Source organism: Ostrea edulis, chromosome 5, assembly GCF_947568905.1.
Source record: "Ostrea edulis chromosome 5, xbOstEdul1.1, whole genome shotgun sequence".
NCBI classification, from domain to species: domain Eukaryota; kingdom Metazoa; phylum Mollusca; class Bivalvia; order Ostreida; family Ostreidae; genus Ostrea; species Ostrea edulis.
The window spans coordinates 8,868,695-8,890,371 of NC_079168.1; the positions used below are offsets into that span (position 1 = coordinate 8,868,695).

At 35.0% G+C, this 21,677-nt stretch overlaps 1 protein-coding gene across 1 annotated transcript; it reads left to right on the forward strand.

The window, feature by feature from the left end:
* The first annotated feature begins 883 nt into the window (after positions 1–883).
* LOC130046487 (ryncolin-2-like) lies at positions 884–16,875 on the forward strand. Its single transcript, XM_056167184.1, has 5 exons — positions 884–1,063; positions 4,434–4,591; positions 5,183–5,279; positions 7,255–7,419; positions 16,584–16,875. The coding sequence occupies exons 1-5, from the start codon at positions 964–966 to the stop codon at positions 16,832–16,834; spliced, it is 771 nt and encodes a 256-aa protein (XP_056023159.1). The 5' UTR covers positions 884–963; the 3' UTR covers positions 16,835–16,875.
* Positions 16,876–21,677: the final 4,802 nt, after the last annotated feature.

Sequence of the window (21,677 nt, forward strand, 5' to 3'; positions counted from 1 at the left end):
AGATATACAGACACAGACTTGATAAGTTTATGCTGTTTGTTGTAAGAAGAAAAGATACGGATGGTGTGAACTTTCTGTGATTGCATGATATCCTAATTAACCATGTCCAACATACGTCAGACAACGAGCTAAAAGTACGTTCATCAATGCATCTGAAATCTTGTAATTGTCAATTTAGGACCGTTATCACAACACAGAGATATGGAATTAGTTTCTTAATTACATGTATACTTCTAAAATACTATCTTCAAAATGGCGCTTTTGCATACAGCATGTTATTTCGTATATGATTCCAAGATGCCAAAAATATATTAGATATGTATAGTTTAATGGAGGTTGTAGCGTATAGTGTATCATTGCTTTAGACATTTGATTGGTTGATTGAAAACACTGCTTTTCTTCTTGATCGGTATATAAGCGGTTGTGTTTTTTACAATTCGGAAAACATTTGTTCATAGTGCTGCGAGACAAAATTTCTATTTGCAATGATGAAGGGTTTCGTGGTTGGTTGTTTTCTTATTCTAAATGGAGTAATTGGTCTTCAGTCGCTCGTAGATGTCAAAGTCGATGAAAAACCTGAATTATCCTCTGTAACAACATCCAATAAAGTTTCAAACGTTTTACGTGACATATTAAACCAAGAGAGCCTGGTCAGGTTTTCTATGGTACAAAAAATCCAGGGTTTAGCAATGGATGCCATAGACAATAAGAACAACAACCAAACCATGAAAAGGAAGATTAGTGACATAATGTCGGAATTACAGACTAGTGCAGAAAACGACCGGAAAATGGAGGAGGAGAATTCTAAATTCAAAGAAGAATTAAGGACTATCAATGAAACAAACAAAAGGAAGAAAACGTTAAGCTGAATGAACAAATAGCGATATTGAACAGGACGTTAAAAACACAGTGACTGAAGAACAGTTTGATGTCTTTAAGAAGGATTTCAACCTGCGTCTACAGATGATTGATACAAATTTACAGAACTTTACTCTATCAATTAACAAAACAGTGGAAAATTTAATTACAGAACAAAGAAATGCATCCACAGATCCTTCTAGAGGTACAGTGTGAATACTTCCGTTTGTAGTGGGTTATGCTGATAATGAATTTGCAAACATTTTTTTTTATACGTGATTCAAGTAAGAGAAATCGATTATAACGAATGAAAGATATCCTAGGGAGTTTTGTATCAACAAGATTTGTTGAATTACTAAGACATACACTTGCACTAACAGAAACTTAATATAATAGTACAGTTTAGCGAACATTTTAGGGTAAACGGATACATGTACATAAAACGTTTCCTAAAGTACAATATTTTTAAAACTTAAATATTTTGTTCTAAGGAACAAACTCCCTTACTGTCCATGGTGTAAAATATATCTATATTATCTTTTTCTCCACATAGTTTCAAATATAGGGTATAAGACCCCAGTTAGAAGAATGTGAAATAAACTTTTCATGATAAGAATGTGTCCTATGTAAAAATTATCTATCGAGACTCTACAAAGATTAAAAATATTTTTATAAAGCTGCCCTATTTGTTACTAAATCTCAACAAAATATGTTTTAATTGATATACTTGTGTATACCGCGAAGTACAATATAACACACACGGATTGTTAATAGCAAATTTTAAACGTAAACATGCTACATATTAAAATCTCTTAAAAGGAAATGTATGGTTCAAATTTTGATTTTCTGTATAAAAACTTTGATACTTTGATTTGCATTAGTACAAACTTTAATGATATGGTTAAATGTATCAAAAGGTTTGATAGTTTGATTTAATCTATTTTTTGTTATAATTAGCTGTAATAAACTAATTCAAACAGTAATTAATATTTCTTTGATTACGTCAAGAAATCCGGTGAGGAATAGAACTTTATAAGGACTCAGTGGGGTTAGAAAGCCCAATTCAGTTTTCACAAGGTATAGAAATTTTATTTCAGAAGTATCTGAAATTAAAGGAGAAAAACAACTTTAAGAAAATACCTCTTTTTTTCTAATTCTTGTTACCTTGATGTCATAATATTTAACAAAGATATTTCTAGACGATGAGGGATTGAACTTCTACGCAAATATTAGATCATAAACATAGTAAAACTGTAAGTGTCGTAACATATTGTAAAAACTGGAGCTTTTAACTCATTGGACAGCTTTGAGATTGAAACACTCACATGAGAAAAACTCTGACATTCTGCTGTACGGTTTTTCTTGCTGAATGTTGATTGAATTATCTACCGAAATAAAAACAAGAGGCCCAAGGGCCACATCGATCAACTGAGTCACCTTGGCTCATATTCAAATATTTTTCATATATATTTGTATGCAAAACTTTGATCCCCCCTTGCTACCCCATCCTACCCCTGGGGGCCATGCTTTTAACAAACTGAAATATGTCAGAAAGCTTTCATGTAAATATAAGCTTTTCTGGCTCAGTGGTTCTTGAGAAGAAGATTTTTAAAGATGTTCCTTATATATTTGTATGTAAAAGTTTGATCCCCTATTGTGGCCCCATCCAACCCCCGGGGCCACGATTTGAATAACCTTGCATCTGCACTATGTCAGAAAGCTTTCACATAAATTTCAGCCTTTATGGCCTAGTGGTTCTTGAGAAGAAGATTTTTAAATGACCCCATCCTATTTTTGCATTTTTGTGAGTATCTCTCCTTTGAAAGGGACACGGCCCTTGATTTGAACAAACTTGAAAGCCCTTCAGCCAAGGATGCTTTATGGCAAGTTTGGTTGAAATTGGCCCAGCGGTTCTTAAGAAGAAGTCGAAAATTTGAACAGTTTACGCCGCCGCCGACGACGACAGACAACAGACAAATTTTGGTCAGAAAAGCCCATTTGAGCCTTTGGCTCAGGTGAGCTAAAAACCGCTTAAGTGAACATGTCAATTATTATAATCAAGCAAATGATGTAAGAAACCACATACAAAATTTCTTGGTTGTGACAACTGAATACAAACAACTCGTTACTAATGATCTTTAAATGAACAATTAAATATGTAAATTGCAATTAAATATGTAAATTACTAAAGCTAATCCCAACCAATATATAAAGAAAAGCACTAATGATATCAAAGAGAAGGCGCAGAAATATTACAAAGTAATGAAACATTCAAAAAACTGTATGTAAATGAATCGTGGTGACCTTAGATAGATTATGAAAAGCAAAGTTCCACGGCAGGGCAATTTATAGATAATTATAAACATTAGAGAAAAAATAAATAACATTAGAGTCAATTTCAGAAATATCCATACAAATTTAACAGACATATAGGCATACATGGCGTAAAAGTTTTATCTATCAAACAAGCATCTTGCAATCATAAGCATCGTCAATTTCTGTAGAATGGTATCCACAAACACACAATCGGTACTCTTGAAAAATGTGTATGAAATAATTCCCCATCCCTCCGTTAACGGTCTTTTAAAAATCTTCTTAGAAGCAAAAATACGTTGTATCTATTTTTAACAATATATCTGTACCACGACTGTCTTGTTTATTTTAAACATTTCTTATTACACTTGGATCGAGAACGTGAGAACTTAAAATCGACTTCTTCACAACTTATGAAATCTGTCGCCAAAATCATTACCCCAATTTCAATGGATATAATGTCCAACTACATACTCCATGGAGAAACTTTTCATCAAGAAATCCAAAATAATTTGCACCGATTGATAATAGTCAGACCGAACTAAACGACTACATCAACCTCACACGTCGGTGTCTTGAAAATTGGTAAACACCACCACTAAAAAAAGAAAAGGTAATGAAAAAAGAAAACAATTTTGAAGCCAAAATCATTCCCCTCGCCCCGGATTTTGACAATGATGATTTCAAGAAGTTGGTATTATCGAACTTTTGGTATATATATTATAGGTTTAAGTCTTTGGTAATTTTTTCCTGTATGCTTTCCTTAGCATTACGTATTTGCATCTTTGTTGTTGGTTTTGTTGTTTGATACACAATAAAATATATAGTTTGAACTTGGTTTATTTTTTCTTATTCCTGTATCATAACTTTACAAAACTTTACCTGAAAAAAAAGCAGGAGAATGTTCTTTGGTCCGCTGTAATCATAACACAATACTTGTATGACATTTGTATCATCTTTCTTTGAAGTTGATTTTCTTTCATCATTTGTTGTTAATTGTTCACATGAAAATGAAGCAACTTGACATTATTCAATTAATAGAAATGATATTTTAATTGTATTTTAAAGGATTATTTTAATTCAAACTTATTCTACGATGCCTTTCCATCCTCACAAATTCAGCTTATTTGAAAACACCTTCCAAAGAAAGAAGAAAATTAACACATGCTGATTGAATATTACACACATACTGATGCTGATGCATTGGTAGAAAAAAAAATAAAATTAACATACCAAATATTCCCGATAATTTTCTTTTACAGTTGAAATCTATTATGATTGTGAGAAAATTCTGGAAAAAAATCCTAACCTTCTTGGGACTGATGGTGTATACATTATAGTTCCTGACAACAGAACTTCAGTAAATGTAAATGAAGTCCGAGTCTACTGTGACATGACCACAGACGGAGGAGGATGGACGGTATGGATCAGTTTGTCTTTGAACACGAATATCTAAATCGAGTATTGAATACATGAATATATAGTATAGAAAATGTATAACTACATGGTCTATTCCTCTATCTCTAGTTTCAAATGCCAATTTTTGTAGTATCATCTTCACATTTACATATCCTGGTAACTGGTCGATGGAACTGGGTGGTTATAGATTTCGTCACGTGACGGAGATGGGGGTGGGGTGTATAAGTGGGAATCGTAAGTTTGAACCCCGCTCATGCTATACGGCCACACCCAAGCGGTAAAAACATTTATAAGTTTTTTTCATCAAACGCTCGGCATTTAGAAGTGAGTGTTGCGAGTTATTTGGACACAGCCTTATAAAGGGGGGTCTCGGGGCCCTGAGCGCCATGCATTGGTCTCACTTGGTTGTACTTCACCTACAGCTGGTGACGTTCGAATAAGAGCGACAGTTTTTCGAAGGGCCACAAAGCAAACTCACAAAAAACCCCTTATCCTGGACAGATGTATAATAACGAATTCCAGTGTATTTGTACACATACATGTATATAAAAAAATTACAATGAAAAAATATTTAACTTGAATATACGTGTAGGTAATACAAAGACGATTTGACGGGAAAACAGATTTTCATCGCGAATGGAATGATTATAAGAAAGGATTCGGAGACCCTGGCAGAGAATATTGGCTAGGTAAATATAGACGATCATTGATCAATATCATTAACGTGATAATTGGGTATTCATTGATCTATTGCTTTGGATTGGAAGATATACTGTATAATTATGTTGAAAGGCGTCGATTCCGATGTTAAGAGAGTACATGTAATGCTTTCTTAATGGAATAATGGATGATTACATATATATATATATATATATATATATATATATATTAGAAGTTGATTCGATACAGTTGTAAATAAGTAATGAAAATCAGAATGCCACATTCCATAAAAACAATCATTTACTGCTAGCACTTACTCCATGTCTACATGGTTCATCAAGCAGTTCAAATATACAAAAATTGTTTAGCAACGTCTTTGTTATGACGTCAATTAAACGAGTCCTTTATGACGTCATAATAACGTTAACCGGTAGCGTTTGGTAATTTTCTGTAATTCTCAAATATTTTGTTAAAATATTATGTTAAATTGTAGTTCAATTGTTCAAATAATTATTATCTGTTAAGGCTTGGATTAAAAAGTATAATAAAATAGTCCTATTTGGCTTTGCGAGTTATTTCATTTTCAGTTCACATTTCAAAGAACGGGAACACTTTAAATTTACCACCCCGCATTCCACAAAATGTTCACTACACTAGGATCTTTAATTTGTTGTTTATACACCCTCACTCGCGCATTAAGTTTGTTAGTTTGTCCTCTGTAGTTTTATCCACAAGTTGGGAAAGTGGCACAGTAAAAAAGATTCTCAGATTTCCAGTTCATGATGGAAGTGATATATATATATTTGTCACCTTGTTCTGAAGGACGTCTGCTCAGTTTGATTTCAATAAAACTCAACAACTGTATGAATTGAAAATTGTCATTTATTATTAAAATGACGAAGGATTTCAGAAAACATATAAAAAACATATGTACATTTGCAAAACCATTAATAAGATCAATCATAAGACATGACAGTAAAACATGATGATGTTGTCTTTTCTTGGTAAAAATCAAAGGTGAGGGTTAAACAATAGCCGTTTCCCTTAAAAACATATACCAATAAAAACATAAAACAGGTTTGGGAGGGAGGAGGGAAAATAAAACTATTTCAATCCTCGAGACTTTTACTTGCGAGCGCAATTCCTGTCTGATACTGAATAATTAATTAGTTAACACTGCCACCTAGCGGATAAACAGTGAAGAGAGAACAAGAACTTTCTTTTAAACAAGGATAACCTCAAGGTTATAATTATATGGAATTGCACTCGTGCCAAAAAATCATTTATATAACTATAAATGTGGCTTTTTGTCACCTTGTTCTGAAGGACGTCTGCTCAGTTTGATTTCAATAAAACTCAACAACTGTATGAATTGAAAATTGTCATTTATTATTAAAATGACGAAGGATTTCAGAAAACATATAAAAAACATATGTACATTTGCAAAACCATTAATAAGATCAATCATAAGACATGACAGTAAAACATGATGATGTTGTCTTTTCTTGGTAAAAATCAAAGGTGAGGGTTAAACAATAGCCACAGTATTACTAATTATAAACGTAATTAGAAATACCCCCCCCCCCCCAGCGGATAAACAGTGAAGAAAGAACAAGAACGTTCTTTTAAACAAGGATAACCTCAAGGTTATAATTATATGGAATTGCACTCGTGCCAAAAATCATTTATATAACTATAAATGTGGCTATATATATATATATATATATATATATATATATATCTGATATATGATATATCCAACGATGACTAAGTACACATGATCCACATTTAATTAAGTACACTTAGCGCTTTCGCCGTGTAGTTCGTTTTTGTAGAGTGTAATATATATATATATATATATATATATATATATATATATATATATATATATATATAATGCATAATGTAGGACACACACAAAAATGAAAAGGATATTTTTATATCAATCATTTTTATTAAGACATAGATAAATATAATTTTTTTGATTTAATGACATTTTTTAAGGAAATGATCATATCCATACCTTGACCAGCGGAAGAAACCAGGAACTGCGTATTGACATGGGGAAATTCACTGGATCCATGGTGTATGCTCGGTACTCACATTTCTCTGTTGGGAGTGAATCATCTAAATATAGACTGTCCATCAGTGGCTACAGCGGAGATGCAGGTATAGCGTTTGTTTTGCTTTGCTCCTAATAAGGAATATTTCGGATGGTTAGTTTTTGAAAATTACTTTATGATTTCCGAGTGGTATGATGATATGAAAACTTCAAAGGATGAGGTGAAATAACTATATGCTAATGGCCTTCAATATATTTATAATATATGAAATTAAATTTTCTGGTTTTATGTTGAAATTTACATAATTCAACTCATTAACATCTGTACTTATGATTTAAATGTTGCACGGCACATAAAGTAGCTAGAAACGGAATATAACTCTAGTTGAAGCTTGGTGTTTCGTCATTACTCTAGTTGAAGCTTGGTGTTTCCTCATTACTCTAGTTGAAGCTTGGTGTTTCCTCATTACTCTAGTTGAAGCTTGGTGGTTCCTCATTACACTAGTTGAAGCGTAGTATTTCCTCATTACTCTAGTTGAAGCTTGGTGTTTCCTCATTACTCTAGTTGAAGCTTGGTGTTTCCTCATTACTCTAGTTGAAGCTTTGTGTTTCCTCATTACTCTAGTTGAAGCTTGGTGTTTCCTTAATTCCCATAGGCATTTGGCCCCGTCCATTCTTTTAAAGATTTGGAAATGAATGGGCGCAAGTAGGTGCAGTTAAATTATTTAGACTGTGTTTGCATATCATTAAAAATTTTCTAATTTCGTATAACGATAATTGTACCCCATAGCGATACTTTTTTTTTTTTTTAGAATAGCAAACAATTTACTAGAACCTCTCAATTATGGTACCCTGTATGAACTCACTGACCTACAGTGTACTGGAATAGTTCGCTCTATACAAAAGAGGATATCACGTGCAAAGGGTCCAGCTTAATTCCCTTTGCAAATGCGTATTTTCCTTTGCAACAAACAAATTGGTAGAAACGAAAGGGAGAGAAGAAAAGAGGGCAGTAAACAACACGGAATTCTTAATAAACAGTGAAATAAATCAGAACCAAAACTGAGCGTCTCGGCGAGGCATTCATTTTCCCATTTATAGGAAACATTTAGGGTTGCAAATATCAAAGAGTAAAAATTATATTGAAATAAAACGACATTGAATGCTGACTCGAGTAGAATACATAGGTTGATGTGTTTTATTGCAGAATAAGTGTAGAATTAAAAAAATAATTGTGAAACAAATTTCATAGAATACAACATTACTTTATATTCAAACACCATATTTTGTATGAAAATGACAAAAAGATTGTCTAACGTTCAAGATAAATTGGTATAGGAAACATTTGCATTTGCAAATGGCGGTTTAAGTCTTTTCTTCTCATGCAAAATGATTTGTGGAAAACGATACAGAATTTATTCGTAACCTATTTACGAAATCTGAAAGAAATATAGTACAACGTAAATCATAAGTTGCTATAAACTGATTTGAACAGTCTAATTATTTGTTATATGTGAGTTTGAAAAGGTATTTTATTTAGTTATCTTGATTGAAAGTTGTTTTTTCTTTATTACTCGGATCCGGTGGTAAGAAATACCTGTTTCAGAAAAGATCTATGCGAGTAGGATCAACTTTACAGAAGTCATATCCAAGTCAAGTTTACTGAAAAGTACATTGGAATACAAACAATGATACGTTTATTCATGGCACAGTATATCTACAAACAACACACACACACACACACACACACACACACACACACACACACACCTCTTTGATTTTGGTCTTAAAAGAGAGTGCGAGAGGAAGAGGGATAGAGATATCAGAGTCTGGTATTCCTATTTCCTGGGAACATTAATATTGTAACGTGTAATGTGGGTTCAAACCACGGATAATAATTTTTCTTAAACGTTTTCTACGTTTCTAAATGATTGCATTAAACTATAGTTCTAAACAATGATAATAAATCAATTTGAATCAAACACTGTGATTATTTCCTTATTGATTTATTATATGATTTTCCTCTAACTATTCCTTGCCTAGTTTAATCATTCGTGTTTCAGCCTCTGGTCTGAAACCACTGTTTCAGACGCTGTTTCAAACTACAAGTTTAAACCCTTTATTTATTTGAGCATTTGCTCCCGGGCTATCTTCTGAAGGAATAATGTCTCAAATGGTCCACCCGCAGTAATTTGAGGTCCCGCATACGAGACAATAAACCTTACCTAAATTCTGGATGTGAGATACGATCTTCTCTCTTCTCCGTCTACCAGCAAACTAACTTAGATGCGCAGAAGCGCCTTCTATTTATACCTCCGCTCAATTCTGCTGACTCATATACTAGTCTCCAAAACGTTTGAGACAATGTACAACACACAAGGAATAGCTAATCATTGACAAGACTTTGATTGACCCTGATTGTCTCATTTACATAATCAAAGGAATTTTCATTACATTACCCACGCCTCCGAAATATATGCGACCCTGCATATGGAACAAAGAAACAATTTTTTTATAAGTTTCATGCATCTCTTATAGGACTCATAGTCTTCCAACCACTTTGGTGGACCACATTTTCGTCTTGGTTTGGTAGACTTAACAAGTTCATCGACACTCTCAACAATTCTATCAGGTTCTTGCTCTATTTCATCTGCTTCAATGTCACTGTCTAACAACTCGGTTATCATACCGGAATCTTCCCCTCGGAGGATTTGGTCCCTCTTTTTTCGTATTCGATCGCAATGTATTATCTGCCTTTCACCTTTTCTTCCACAGTTAACAGCATAGGGCACTTCTGACCACTTTTCCAGGACTTCGAAAGGCCCACGCCAAAACGAAGTGAGCTTCGGAGAACAACCTATTTTCTTTTGTGGAAAGTAAATAAAAACTTGATCACCTGGTTTAAATTTTCCCCAAGACATCTTCATATCATGATAGTTTTTCTGTCTACTCATTGCAGCATCTGTGTAATTGCGAACAAAACTGTGGGCTCTCTCTATCCTTTCTTTAAGAATCCAAGCCCATTCATTTGGACTCCTACCTTTAAGAGACTCTGGCATCTCATACTGCAAATCTAATGGCAAAAATGTTTCTCTTCCAAGCATTAACATGTTCGGCGTGAAACCTGTCGACCCATGCTCTGCAGACCTATATGCCATCATGATATAGGGAATATGAGTGTCCCAATCTTTTTGATTCTCCTGTACATATGCGCTTAGCACACATGTTAAGGTTCGGTTAAATCTCTCTACCATCCCATCAGACTGGGGATGGTAGGCCGTGGTCCTTGTTTTCTGAATGTTCAAAAGTTTACACATTTCACGGAAAAGCTCACATTCAAATTGTCTGCCTTGGTCAGAATGTATTATCTTAGGCGTTCCAAGTCTTACAATAAATTCTTCTACAATCAACTTAGCCACGGTCTTAGCCTCCATATTTGGCATAGGAAAAGCCTCCGTTAACTTAGTGAAGTAGTCTGAGACCACTAAAATATATCTATTGCCATTTTCCGTAATTGGTAGTTCGCCCAGAATATCAGCCGCTATGCGTTCCAACGGCATCCCTGATGGAACAATCTGCATCGGCGCAATCTTTTTCTTATTTGGGTTCTTTCGCTTCGTACAAATGTCACAGCCTGTGACATATTGTCTTACATCTTGATGTAAGCCAGGCCAGTAGAACCTTTGTCTCACTCGCGCCAAAGTTTTATGTACTCCTAGATGTCCTGAGGTTCTGTCATCATGGCATTGTCTTAAGATTGTTCTTCTGTCAGAGAGAGGAATAACTTGCTGGAGTATTTCGTTATTGGTTTCCAACACTGTCCATCGTCTGCATACAATTCCGTTTGTCAATTTCAGTCTCTTCCATTGACTCCATAGTGATCTAAGAAAATATCCTGTACTTCTTATATCTTCAAACGATGGTCTCTCATTTGTTTCTAGCCAAGACTTGACCAAAGCTATGTCTTTATCCGCTTCTTGACTTTCTTGTATCGACATGCTGTCTGTATCCTTTTCTTCAAAGACTGATCTAAGTTGCCCTTTGCTTATCAGGCTTTTGCCATTGCAGTTATCATAACCACATTGTCTACATGGGATGCGGCTCAAAGCGTCTGCATTGGTGTGCATTTTCCCTGGTGTATGTTGAATTTGGAATTCATATGTAGAAAGTGTTTCTATCCATCTTGCAAGCTGGCCTTCAGAATCTCTCTTTTTCAATAACCATCGTAATGAACTGTGATATGTTCTGATTAAGAATGGCTTCCCATACAAATAATGTCTGAAATACTTCACAAAATGGACGATGGCCAGCAGTTCTTTACGTGTGACACAATACTTTCGATCTGTTTTGCTTAAACAGCGACTTGCATAGCAAATTACTTTTTCTTCCCCGTCTTGTATTTGTGACAACACGGCGCCCATGGCCATATCGCTGGCATCAGTGTCTAATATAAATGGTATTGTGAAGTCCGGGTGTGCCAGAATGGGTGTACGGATTAATCTATTTCGTAAAGTATCAAATGACTCCTGACAATCGCCAGACCAGATGAATTTCATTCCCTTTGGTGTTATCAGATGTAATGGTTTCGCCAAAACTGCAAAGTTTGGTACGAATTTACGGTAATAGCTACAAAATCCAATGAAAGATCTTAGCTCTGTTACATTACAAGGTTGCGGCCATTTCTTGATAACCTCAGTCTTCTTTGGGTCTGTGGAAATGCCTTCTTCAGACACAACATGTCCCAAGTAGTCAACACTACGTGAAAATAGAGTGCACTGTTTCGCTTTCAATTTTAGTCCAGCTTTTGCAAGTTTGTCGAAGACCTTGGACAAATTAGTTTTCATTTCATTAAAGGTTCTGGCATATACAATGATATCATCTAAATAGATAAGACAAATGTCCCACTGCAAACCCTGTAGAGTTAACTCCATTAACCTCTCGAACGTTGCTGGGGCATTACATAGCCCAAAGGGCATGACATTGAATTGATATAGCCCATTTCGAGTTACGAATGCTGTTTTGGCTTTGTCGTTTGAGTCCATTTCAATCTGCCAATAACCAGAGTGTAAATCGAGGGTTGAAAACCATTTGCAGCCAGCCAGTTGGTCCAGGGTCTCATCAATGCGTGGAATTGGATAGGCGTCTTTCTCAGTTATTGCATTCAATCGCCTATAGTCCACACAAAACCGTGTAGACCCATCCTTTTTTTTCAACAATACTACTCTAGAAGACCAAGGGCTATTTGAAGGTTTTATAACCTTGTTCTTAATCATTTCCTTCACGTGCTTTTCTACTTCTGGATTCATGTGTTCTGGGAGTCGTCTTGGAACGTCCTTGATTGGTTTGTGATAACCGGTGTCGATGCTATGTTTAGCCAGTCCTGTTCTTCCCATGTCACTATCAGACTTTGTAAAGAGTTGAGCATATTTCGACAGAAGTTTTAAATGCATTTGCTTCTGTCTTACTCATCTTCAGGCAAGTCCTCATATACAGCTCATTTAAGTGCTCAGGCAATTTGTCATCAGCCGTTGTAGGTTTGTAATCATCTTCTATTATACACTCTATGGGTGATAGTTGTCCAACTGTTGTTCCTGTGTGAATTATTACATTGTCGCCAAATGGATTAAAAAGTCTTACTGGGACGGTAAAGCTACCTCTCACTACTGTCCTTCCAACCAATCCTCTGTCAGAACTCAAAAACGTTTCTGCAGGCTCCACCACTCCAACATCTAAATGCATCTCATTGTTGTCTGGAACTACAATTTTTCCTGTTGTGACAATTTCTGTCTTTGATGGTATCAACACCGTTTCTAGTGCCACAATTCTAAAACACCCTATTCTTCCCTCAAATTCTAGAGAGTGAGTTTCATCTCCTAACTATAGCGTTCTTTCATGTAAATTAATTATGCCTTTGTTAGCTTTTAAACAATCAAGGCCCAGAACAGCATCAACAGTCATGTCAGCAACCAGTATTGTCTGATACAATATTTTCTTGCCAAACTTGCATTTCACGAGTGTCTTTCCGTATATTTGAAGAGGCGTTCCTGACGCTGATAATATACTCTGATTCGTTTCAGCCAATTCCAGTTTACACTTTTTATTTATCTCTTCAAACTTCTTTCGAGATACCAGTGTAACTGTAGCCCCTGTATCAACCAATGCCAGGACAGGAATATCATTTATGTTTCCTCTAATATACATTCCTGGCTCATTAGCATTTCTTTTAACTCCAATGCTTCCTTGATACCCATGTCTAGGTTTTCTCCCACTATGGGTGGTCTTTTTGAAATGTCCAGAACTGTCGGGCTTGTCTTTGCCAGTCTTGTCAATTTTGCTTGTATTTGGGTGTGGAAACTTCTGATCAACTATTCTGTTTGACTGAGCAAGTCTGCAGTCTCTCTTTAAATGACCAGGTTTGCCACAATTGTAACACTTCTTTGGAATCCCTACTTTAGAACCCTTCTCGAACACCCTTGGCACATTATCGGTTTTAGAAGTTCTATTTTCATATTTTATATCATTTACTTCTTTCTGCAACCTGACTAGTATCTCCTTCATAGAGCTAACTGTTTCTTCTAAACTTTCACGCTTAGTTTCACGTTTATTATCATCTCCAACTTCTCGAAGAAAACCAAATTCTTCATACTTTTTGCGTTCCGCTGCTACAAAAGCGCAAGCTCAACTGCATGCCGGATAGCATCGTTGAGGTCCTGTGGTCTAGATTGTTTTATCCTAAGACGCATATCTGCGCTTGTGAGAGCATCAATAAAATACTCTTTAGCAAGAGTCTCACAAACATCTGCTGGAGCAGTAGGATAGGCTAGGTGTGTTAATCGTCTGACATCTTGTCCAAGCTGTGGTATGGTTTCGCTAGCCCTTTGTCTTCTCTCTCTTAGCTGAGCTCTATATAATTCTGTTTGGTTAGCTGGAGAAAATCTCTCTTCTAGGGGTTTTGAGAGTTCCTTGAAATTCATTTGCAGTGTTTCAGTTAGGTTCTCAAGCACTCCCCGAGCCTGGCCTCTGAGGGAAACAGCAAGGTACATTCCCTTTTCAGCCTCAGACCAATGGTTCAAACAGGCACAAGCATTAAAATGTGATTTATAATCTAACCACGATGTTGAACCATCATATGTTGCTGGTTTATGCTTACCAGACTTATCTGTATTTTCTTCAGCACCTTCATTATTTAGTGCTTGTAACATGTCCTTTCTTCTACGTGTTGTAACATTTCTTGGCATATTGTCTGGCGTTTCTAGATACATCGGTGTTGTTTCCGACCGAGACCTGTCTTTGCTTTTATAAAGTGCATACGAGTCTTCTGTCTGAGCATCAAGCTTAGTTTTAGGTCTTGCTCCTTTTGCCTCATAGTTTTCCACTGCATTATGTTCTATTTTACCAATGCCCGAGTCTCTTACAGTCCCAGGTGTTGACTGTGCCCTATGTTCCTTAATTCGCATGCTTTCATTAGAAAGTTCCTTAATTTTCTCTTCTAGAAAACTTATTTCTTCGTCAATATTGTCCATGGCTTTCTATAATCTAAATCTTACAAAGTTTCTAACCGCCTTGTTAAATACAGTGAAAGTAAATATGAAAACGCAAAATATAATCTTTTAAGTAGAACTACAATAGTTCGGATGTTACACTACTATTCAAACAAAAACAGACTATGATTTTACGAATGGGTTGATGTAGATTATCCCACCGTTGCCACCAAAAATTTTGTAACGTGTAATGTGGGTTCAAACCACGGATAATAATTTTTCTTAAAAGTTTCCTACGTTTCTAAATGATTGTATTAAACTATAGTTCTAAACAATGATAATAAATCAATTTGAATCAAACACTGTGATTATTTCCTTATTGATTTATTATATGATTTTCCTCTAACTATTCCTTGCCTAGTTTAATCATTCGTGTTTCAGCCTCTGGTCTGAAACCACTGTTTCAGACGCTGTTTCAAACTACAAGTTTAAACCCTTTATTTATTTGAGCATTTGCTCCCGGGCTATCTTCTGAAGGAATAATGTCTCAAATGGTCCACCCGCAGTAATTTGAGGTCCCGCATACGAGACAATAAACCTTACCTAAATTCTGGATGTGAGATACGATCTTCTCTCTTCTCCGTCTACCAGCAAACTAACTTAGATGCGCAGAAGCGCCTTCTATTTATACCTCCGCTCAATTCTGCTGACTCATATACTAGTCTCCAAAACGTTTGAGACAATGTACAACACACAAGGAATAGCTAATCATTGACAAGACTTTGATTGACCCTGATTGCCTCATTTACTTAATCAAAGGAATTTTCATTACAATACTTTGATTGTAGGATACAAATCTACATGTGAATTCAAATAGTTAGGAGAGGTACCGTAAGTTTATGTCATCCGACATCGATTTTCACACACTGATTATCATTATTTTCAACATTCATCTTTAGTTTGAAGGGGGAGGGTTGTTGAAGAAAACCATGTTAATTTAGTTTTTTTTTTTGGTCAGACATTGAACTTTTGATCACACCCTTGAGAGGGACTGATTCACGATCCCCCCCCCCCAAAAAAAAATTGGTTTTAACTTTAAATGATCAACATCTACAGGTCTAATATGCTTAAAAGGTTTCACAAAAAATCAAGGTTATATAATTATCATGACAGAAGCTCATTATAGAGAGTTTGTTATTTGTTTTGAAAACAAAGAATGGGGTGTGTTATTACTTGCGAAGTTTTCAAAATAAATGGATATCGATCCAAGTTTATCACACACACACACACACACACACACACACACACACACACACACACACACACACACACACACACATATATATATATATATATATATATATGTAAAAGCACAAAAACCCAACAACACCCTACTTTCTTAAAGTGTCGGATCTGAGAAGATACAAGGCCAGTAAAGAAATTTATAAAAGCACTGAAAAAGCCACGACACTGTTGGTTATTTAAAACTCAAATTTTCGACGCAACCCGCGTCTTTATCAAGACAAGAGGCAATGTGAAAGAAATGTTTCCACATTGATTAAATTAAGAAAACACGCAACACATTCCAGAAAAGATTGCACAATACCGGTATTGTTGCATATGTAGCAATAAGTTTGGTGAATCTAATGCATTTTTTATGTTGTGATATTTATGCAGTTATATTCAGGTTACATTATTAACCCAACTAATTATTGAACTATCAGAAATGATAGATTAACATGTGAAATGTTTATTTTGATCAAATATTACCATAAGTTTGAATATTTCAGGAGACAAGATGATAAAAGCTCATAACCTGAATGGTACGTCCTTCTCAACAAAGGATAGAGACAATGAACAGTTGAGTGGAAATTGTGCAATTATCAATCACACTGGTGGATGGTGGTACAATGACTGTGCATACTCAGATCTCAATGGCGTTTATCAACCGTCAAATAAGAAAAATATAGCGGGCCTATTCTGGGGAGAGGGTGGTGAAAACATGAAGACTACTGAAATGATGATCAGATCCAAGAAATGAGAGAAATATGTTTTCTATGAAATAAATCCACATTTCTTGAAAATAAGTGAAATGGAACATTGTTATTTTTGTATCCGTCCGTACAGTTGTACGTAATGTGAATCCCTATCGTGGTCAGTCCCATCTTAATGCACAGAGAGCCATGTTTAGAACAAAGACCAAAACCCTCTTACCTGAAAATCTAAGAAACTGAGTTTAAATAAATATCAAACTTGTAATCCCACTTCTCTGCGATATTAAACTAGTGTACAAATGGAAAGGTGAAGATAACGAATAGTGATCAATCTCATAAATCCTATAAAGAGAACAGAAGTGAGAGTAGGGGAAAAAGGACCTCTGGAAATACTTTTCTTTGAAAGAAATAAACACTTATTGGAAATAGGAGCATTCTTAATTTTCAAAAATATTTTCCCCGGTCCTACGTAAAATGACTCCCTATCGTTGTTCCATTTTATAATGATGCAAAACAAAAACAGCGGCGGATTATTATATCGTAGACAAATGTATTTTTCTGTGTATATTTCACATGAAATCGCATTTTGAACTTTTGTTTTAGTTTTAAGATTTGTTGTCCAGCTCAAATATTAAAGACTTCTACAACTTAAAAAGGTGAAGATATAAAATATGAACTTCAATCTTTTACACCAGAATTTACTTTAATCATATACTAAATTGGTGACAGAATTTACTATAATCTTACACTGAGTTTGTGACGGAATATACTATGATTATTTACTAAATTGGTGACAGAATTTACTATAATCACACACTTGATTTGTGACAGAATAGACTATGATTATTTACTAAATTGGTGACAGAATTTACTATAATCTTACACTGAATTTGTGACAGAATATACTATGATTATTTACTAAATTGGTGACATAATTTACTATAATCTTACACTGAATTTGTGACACAATATACATGTACTATGATTATTTACTAAATTGTGGACATAATTTACTATTATCATATGCTACATTGGTAACATGAAAGGACAAGGTACGTTTGGGGCCAAATTTGGCCCCGCGTCCAAATTAAATGATATTCGTCAAAATTCTCTCACATGGTGTATACTTCCATAAAATGGTTATGATGTCTTCGTAAAAATCTTTACTTATGTATAATACATATGTAAGTACAGTGTAGTTTACGATAACGTTGTTCCATGTTGACGTTACTTTATGCGACGTCATGAACAAGAAAGCTATGTCATGAACTCAATATGAAAATAATCCAATTTGTGTCGCCATATGCTCAAAGTTTTATTAAACACATTTGCACTATGATTTTTTCCCGAAAGTTTTAATCAACTGTAGATTATTCGATGCGGCAGATGCTGTGATTTGAAGGAGGATTAGTGTAATCGTATCTAAGAATTATAGAGCAACCCATATATATTCATTCAATTTTAACATTGTATTTACATTTACATCCAATTTGCATTGTTTTAATCTAAATTAAATGAATATCATATATGTACGTAGCGCGTGGTTACCTTAAGTTATTTTTGTGTGTACAGGGGATGCTTACTCCTCCTAGGCACCTGATCCCACCTCTGGTGTGTCCAGGGGTCCGTGTTTGCCCAACTATCTATTTTGTATTGCTTGTAGGAGTTATGAGATTAATCATTGTTCGTTATCTTCACCTTGCATGTACACTTTGTTCTTTTTTTTTTCGAGCGCACTAAATGTTTTCAGCAAAGGAACACTCACTAATTCATTCAGAATATATGTGAAAAGAAATATTATAAAACGAACTTTGGTTTCCCTATCTAATAAATCATTCAACAATTCCTTTTCGGCCAGTTTCTAATGATGAATGAAGCAGAGACTGTCTATTAACAGTACCAAAGTCAATCACTATGACAGTGCATCAGCATATATAATGCCGTCAGTTAAAGATATTTATATTTTCCAGAAATTGTCAAAATAATGAAAGGTGTCAGATCTAATCAGTTTTCGACACTAAGTTTTTTCACTATACTAGTGAAAAGGACTACTAGAATCTATAATTTACTAGTCCTGCTGATTTGTGACTAGTCCGGCTGCTGAAAGTAGACGGCCGAGTCGCGATACGACGAGGGGAAGAGTGCGAGAGGGGCTTGTCCCCTCTTAAAGAGGGTGGGGGTCCGGGGAAAAAAAATCTGGATGCAAATTGTTCATTTGAGACCAAAAAAAAAAAAAATGAAAAATTTATGACCAAATTTAGCCTCTTTTTTCTGATTCTCTCATCAAACCATCATATTTATGCTTGAATATCATGAAGAATATATCGATGTGTAACATAGTACCGTATTTTGTCGAATATGATATGCACTTTTTTTCAAGGATTTTTGGTGTGAAAAAGGGGTGCGCATTGTTTACCAAATAGTTTTTTTTTCAGGTGAAACTCGGCGGTTTAGTAATGTTTTACTCCGAGACTTATCGTATGCTTGTTCACGTTGTTCACCTAATCGATCTCAAGAAAATTACTACAGAACGTAAAATTGTAGAAAATATTAAACTTAACAATATGTAAATAATTAAATGATTATAAAACAGCCAATTAAGTTTCATTCGATCTTACATTCATATTAGATATTCATCATCGTGCAAAAGTGCCACGATATCATCAGACCGTGACCATGACCGGCACATGTTTTTCGAAGTCATCGTTGTGTACAAGGACTTCATCGCTTGATTTTGTCAGACACCTATTGAGGGTACTTTCTGCATGCTGCACGATTTCCATGGATCTGGGAATATGTGATTTTCTTTTGTAGTAAATGACACGCGAATGACGTACTTCATATATCTAAATGCAGCGAAATTTCAGAGAATTATGTTTGAATTCTTCATTTCACTACCGTCTCCAAATAATGGTAGCGTACGATTACAACACATTGAACAATTATTGTTGAATACTTTTACTTTATTTCTATATAACGTCGGCTATTTGAACTATTTGAAGGTTAAACAAAGAAAATATCGAGTGTTCATACTTTAATGCTACAAAATATCATGCTTTGCTAAAATTAATATATTATTACCGCGCTGTATTCAAATTCCTGTGCTTTGTTGAGAACTTACATTATTTCCACAAAGATTTCAATAAAAGTATGTCAACTCCATGCTTACAATAAGATAAATATATTTTTTTTCTTCAAAAATTGATAAATATAACCAAAAACCGGAAGTTGTCGTTTGAGGCAGAGTTATCTTTTCTTGGCCTAAGAGTTCAAAACTGTACAGCAAGCTGGGATTTTATGTGGATAAAAACTATTTACATTGGGAATATTTGGAATATTTGAGTCTGGATAAGTTCTAGGACATCATTTGCATCAGTGCGTACGAGGATTTGTGTAACTTTTTTCAAGTAAGATGGGTTTTTTTTTACTTTGTTTACAAATCGTGTGCTACTTTCGATTCTTCCCTTGTGTATTTATATATGTGTGATAGCGAACAGAGCGGATAAGATGCCCCTGTGGTTGAAGATCGACATCGAAAGATATTCTGTGGACATTAGGGAGTTAACAGAAGACAGAGGTGGAGGATCATGAAGAACAGAGCGGCAGTCGTCAGGTGTAAGCAAATCATTTATAGACAGGAAAGAGGACGCAGATGAATCTCCTGACAGAACTGACATCGCAGAGGATGTGGAAGTGTACGAAGCCAAGTAAGGGAGTTTGATTTGAATTTGTAGGGTAATTGTTGACAAACATGAGCTCACTGAACGCTTCTGTTGACTCGATAACTATCTGTTAAAGGTTGTCAACGACGCCTCCCTTCGATGCCCCAACATAAAATTGCTGTGACACGCAGGCAGTGCGATGTGTAGAAAAAGTGAGTAGATAGTAATGATTAGCAAGAAGGCTTTTACAAAAATTGTCATGACCCCTGGGGTAGGGGTTCTGGCCCCAAGGTAGGACCAAACATCGTATACAGTGTTTATGTGTAAAACACTTAAATACTATTTTCTTTAGTGCTATTGATACTAAATTAAAACTATGTAGATATTTAGAAAGAGCAGATAGTCCTTTACTAAAATTGTAAATTTGATGAATCCAGGGGTAGGAGTTTGGGTATCAGGGTGGGGCCAAAATGGTCAGTTATTAAATATGTGAGCAATAGAAATTATTAACTTTTTCTTGATAACTACTATTCCAATTCTTTTCAAATTTGGTATGAAGCATCTTTGGGACAAGAGGGACATGGCCTGTAAATTTCAGGATTCTTGCACTCCTGGGGCTTTAGGGGCGGATCAAGAACTGTCCAAAAATGACCAATTTTCAAAAATCTTATTCTCTACAACCGCACATGTTTAAGAAAATCTAAATGCATAGTGATGTAGAGCAGGAAGGCCTCTACCTCAATTGTAAATTTCATAATCCCCGGGGTAGGGGTTCTGACCACAGGACAGGGCCAAACTAACGAATATATGAAAAATTCTGATTGTTAAACCTCTTAATTCATCAACTTTTATCATGTAAATGTTCATGCTTATTTTGTCCAAGTCACCTTTCCCGAACTTTTGTATTATGACGTCATGTATCTATTCCCTCCTCGCAAAGACTATCATGACGTCACAATAGACGTCTCTAAGATAAACAACTTTGTATTCATGATTTTAAAATTTGTATTCACCTGAGGATGGATGTTAAAATCCAGAGAGCGCTAGTGATTTAAATATATTTTGGAACTGTATATTTTCCTGCTTTTTTTATTGAATTATATATATATATATATATATATATATATATATATATATATATATATATAACGATACATGTGATAATCAATTAATTAATATATAAAGCACTAAATAATCACAACTAGGTACTGAAAATTTACCTAATGCA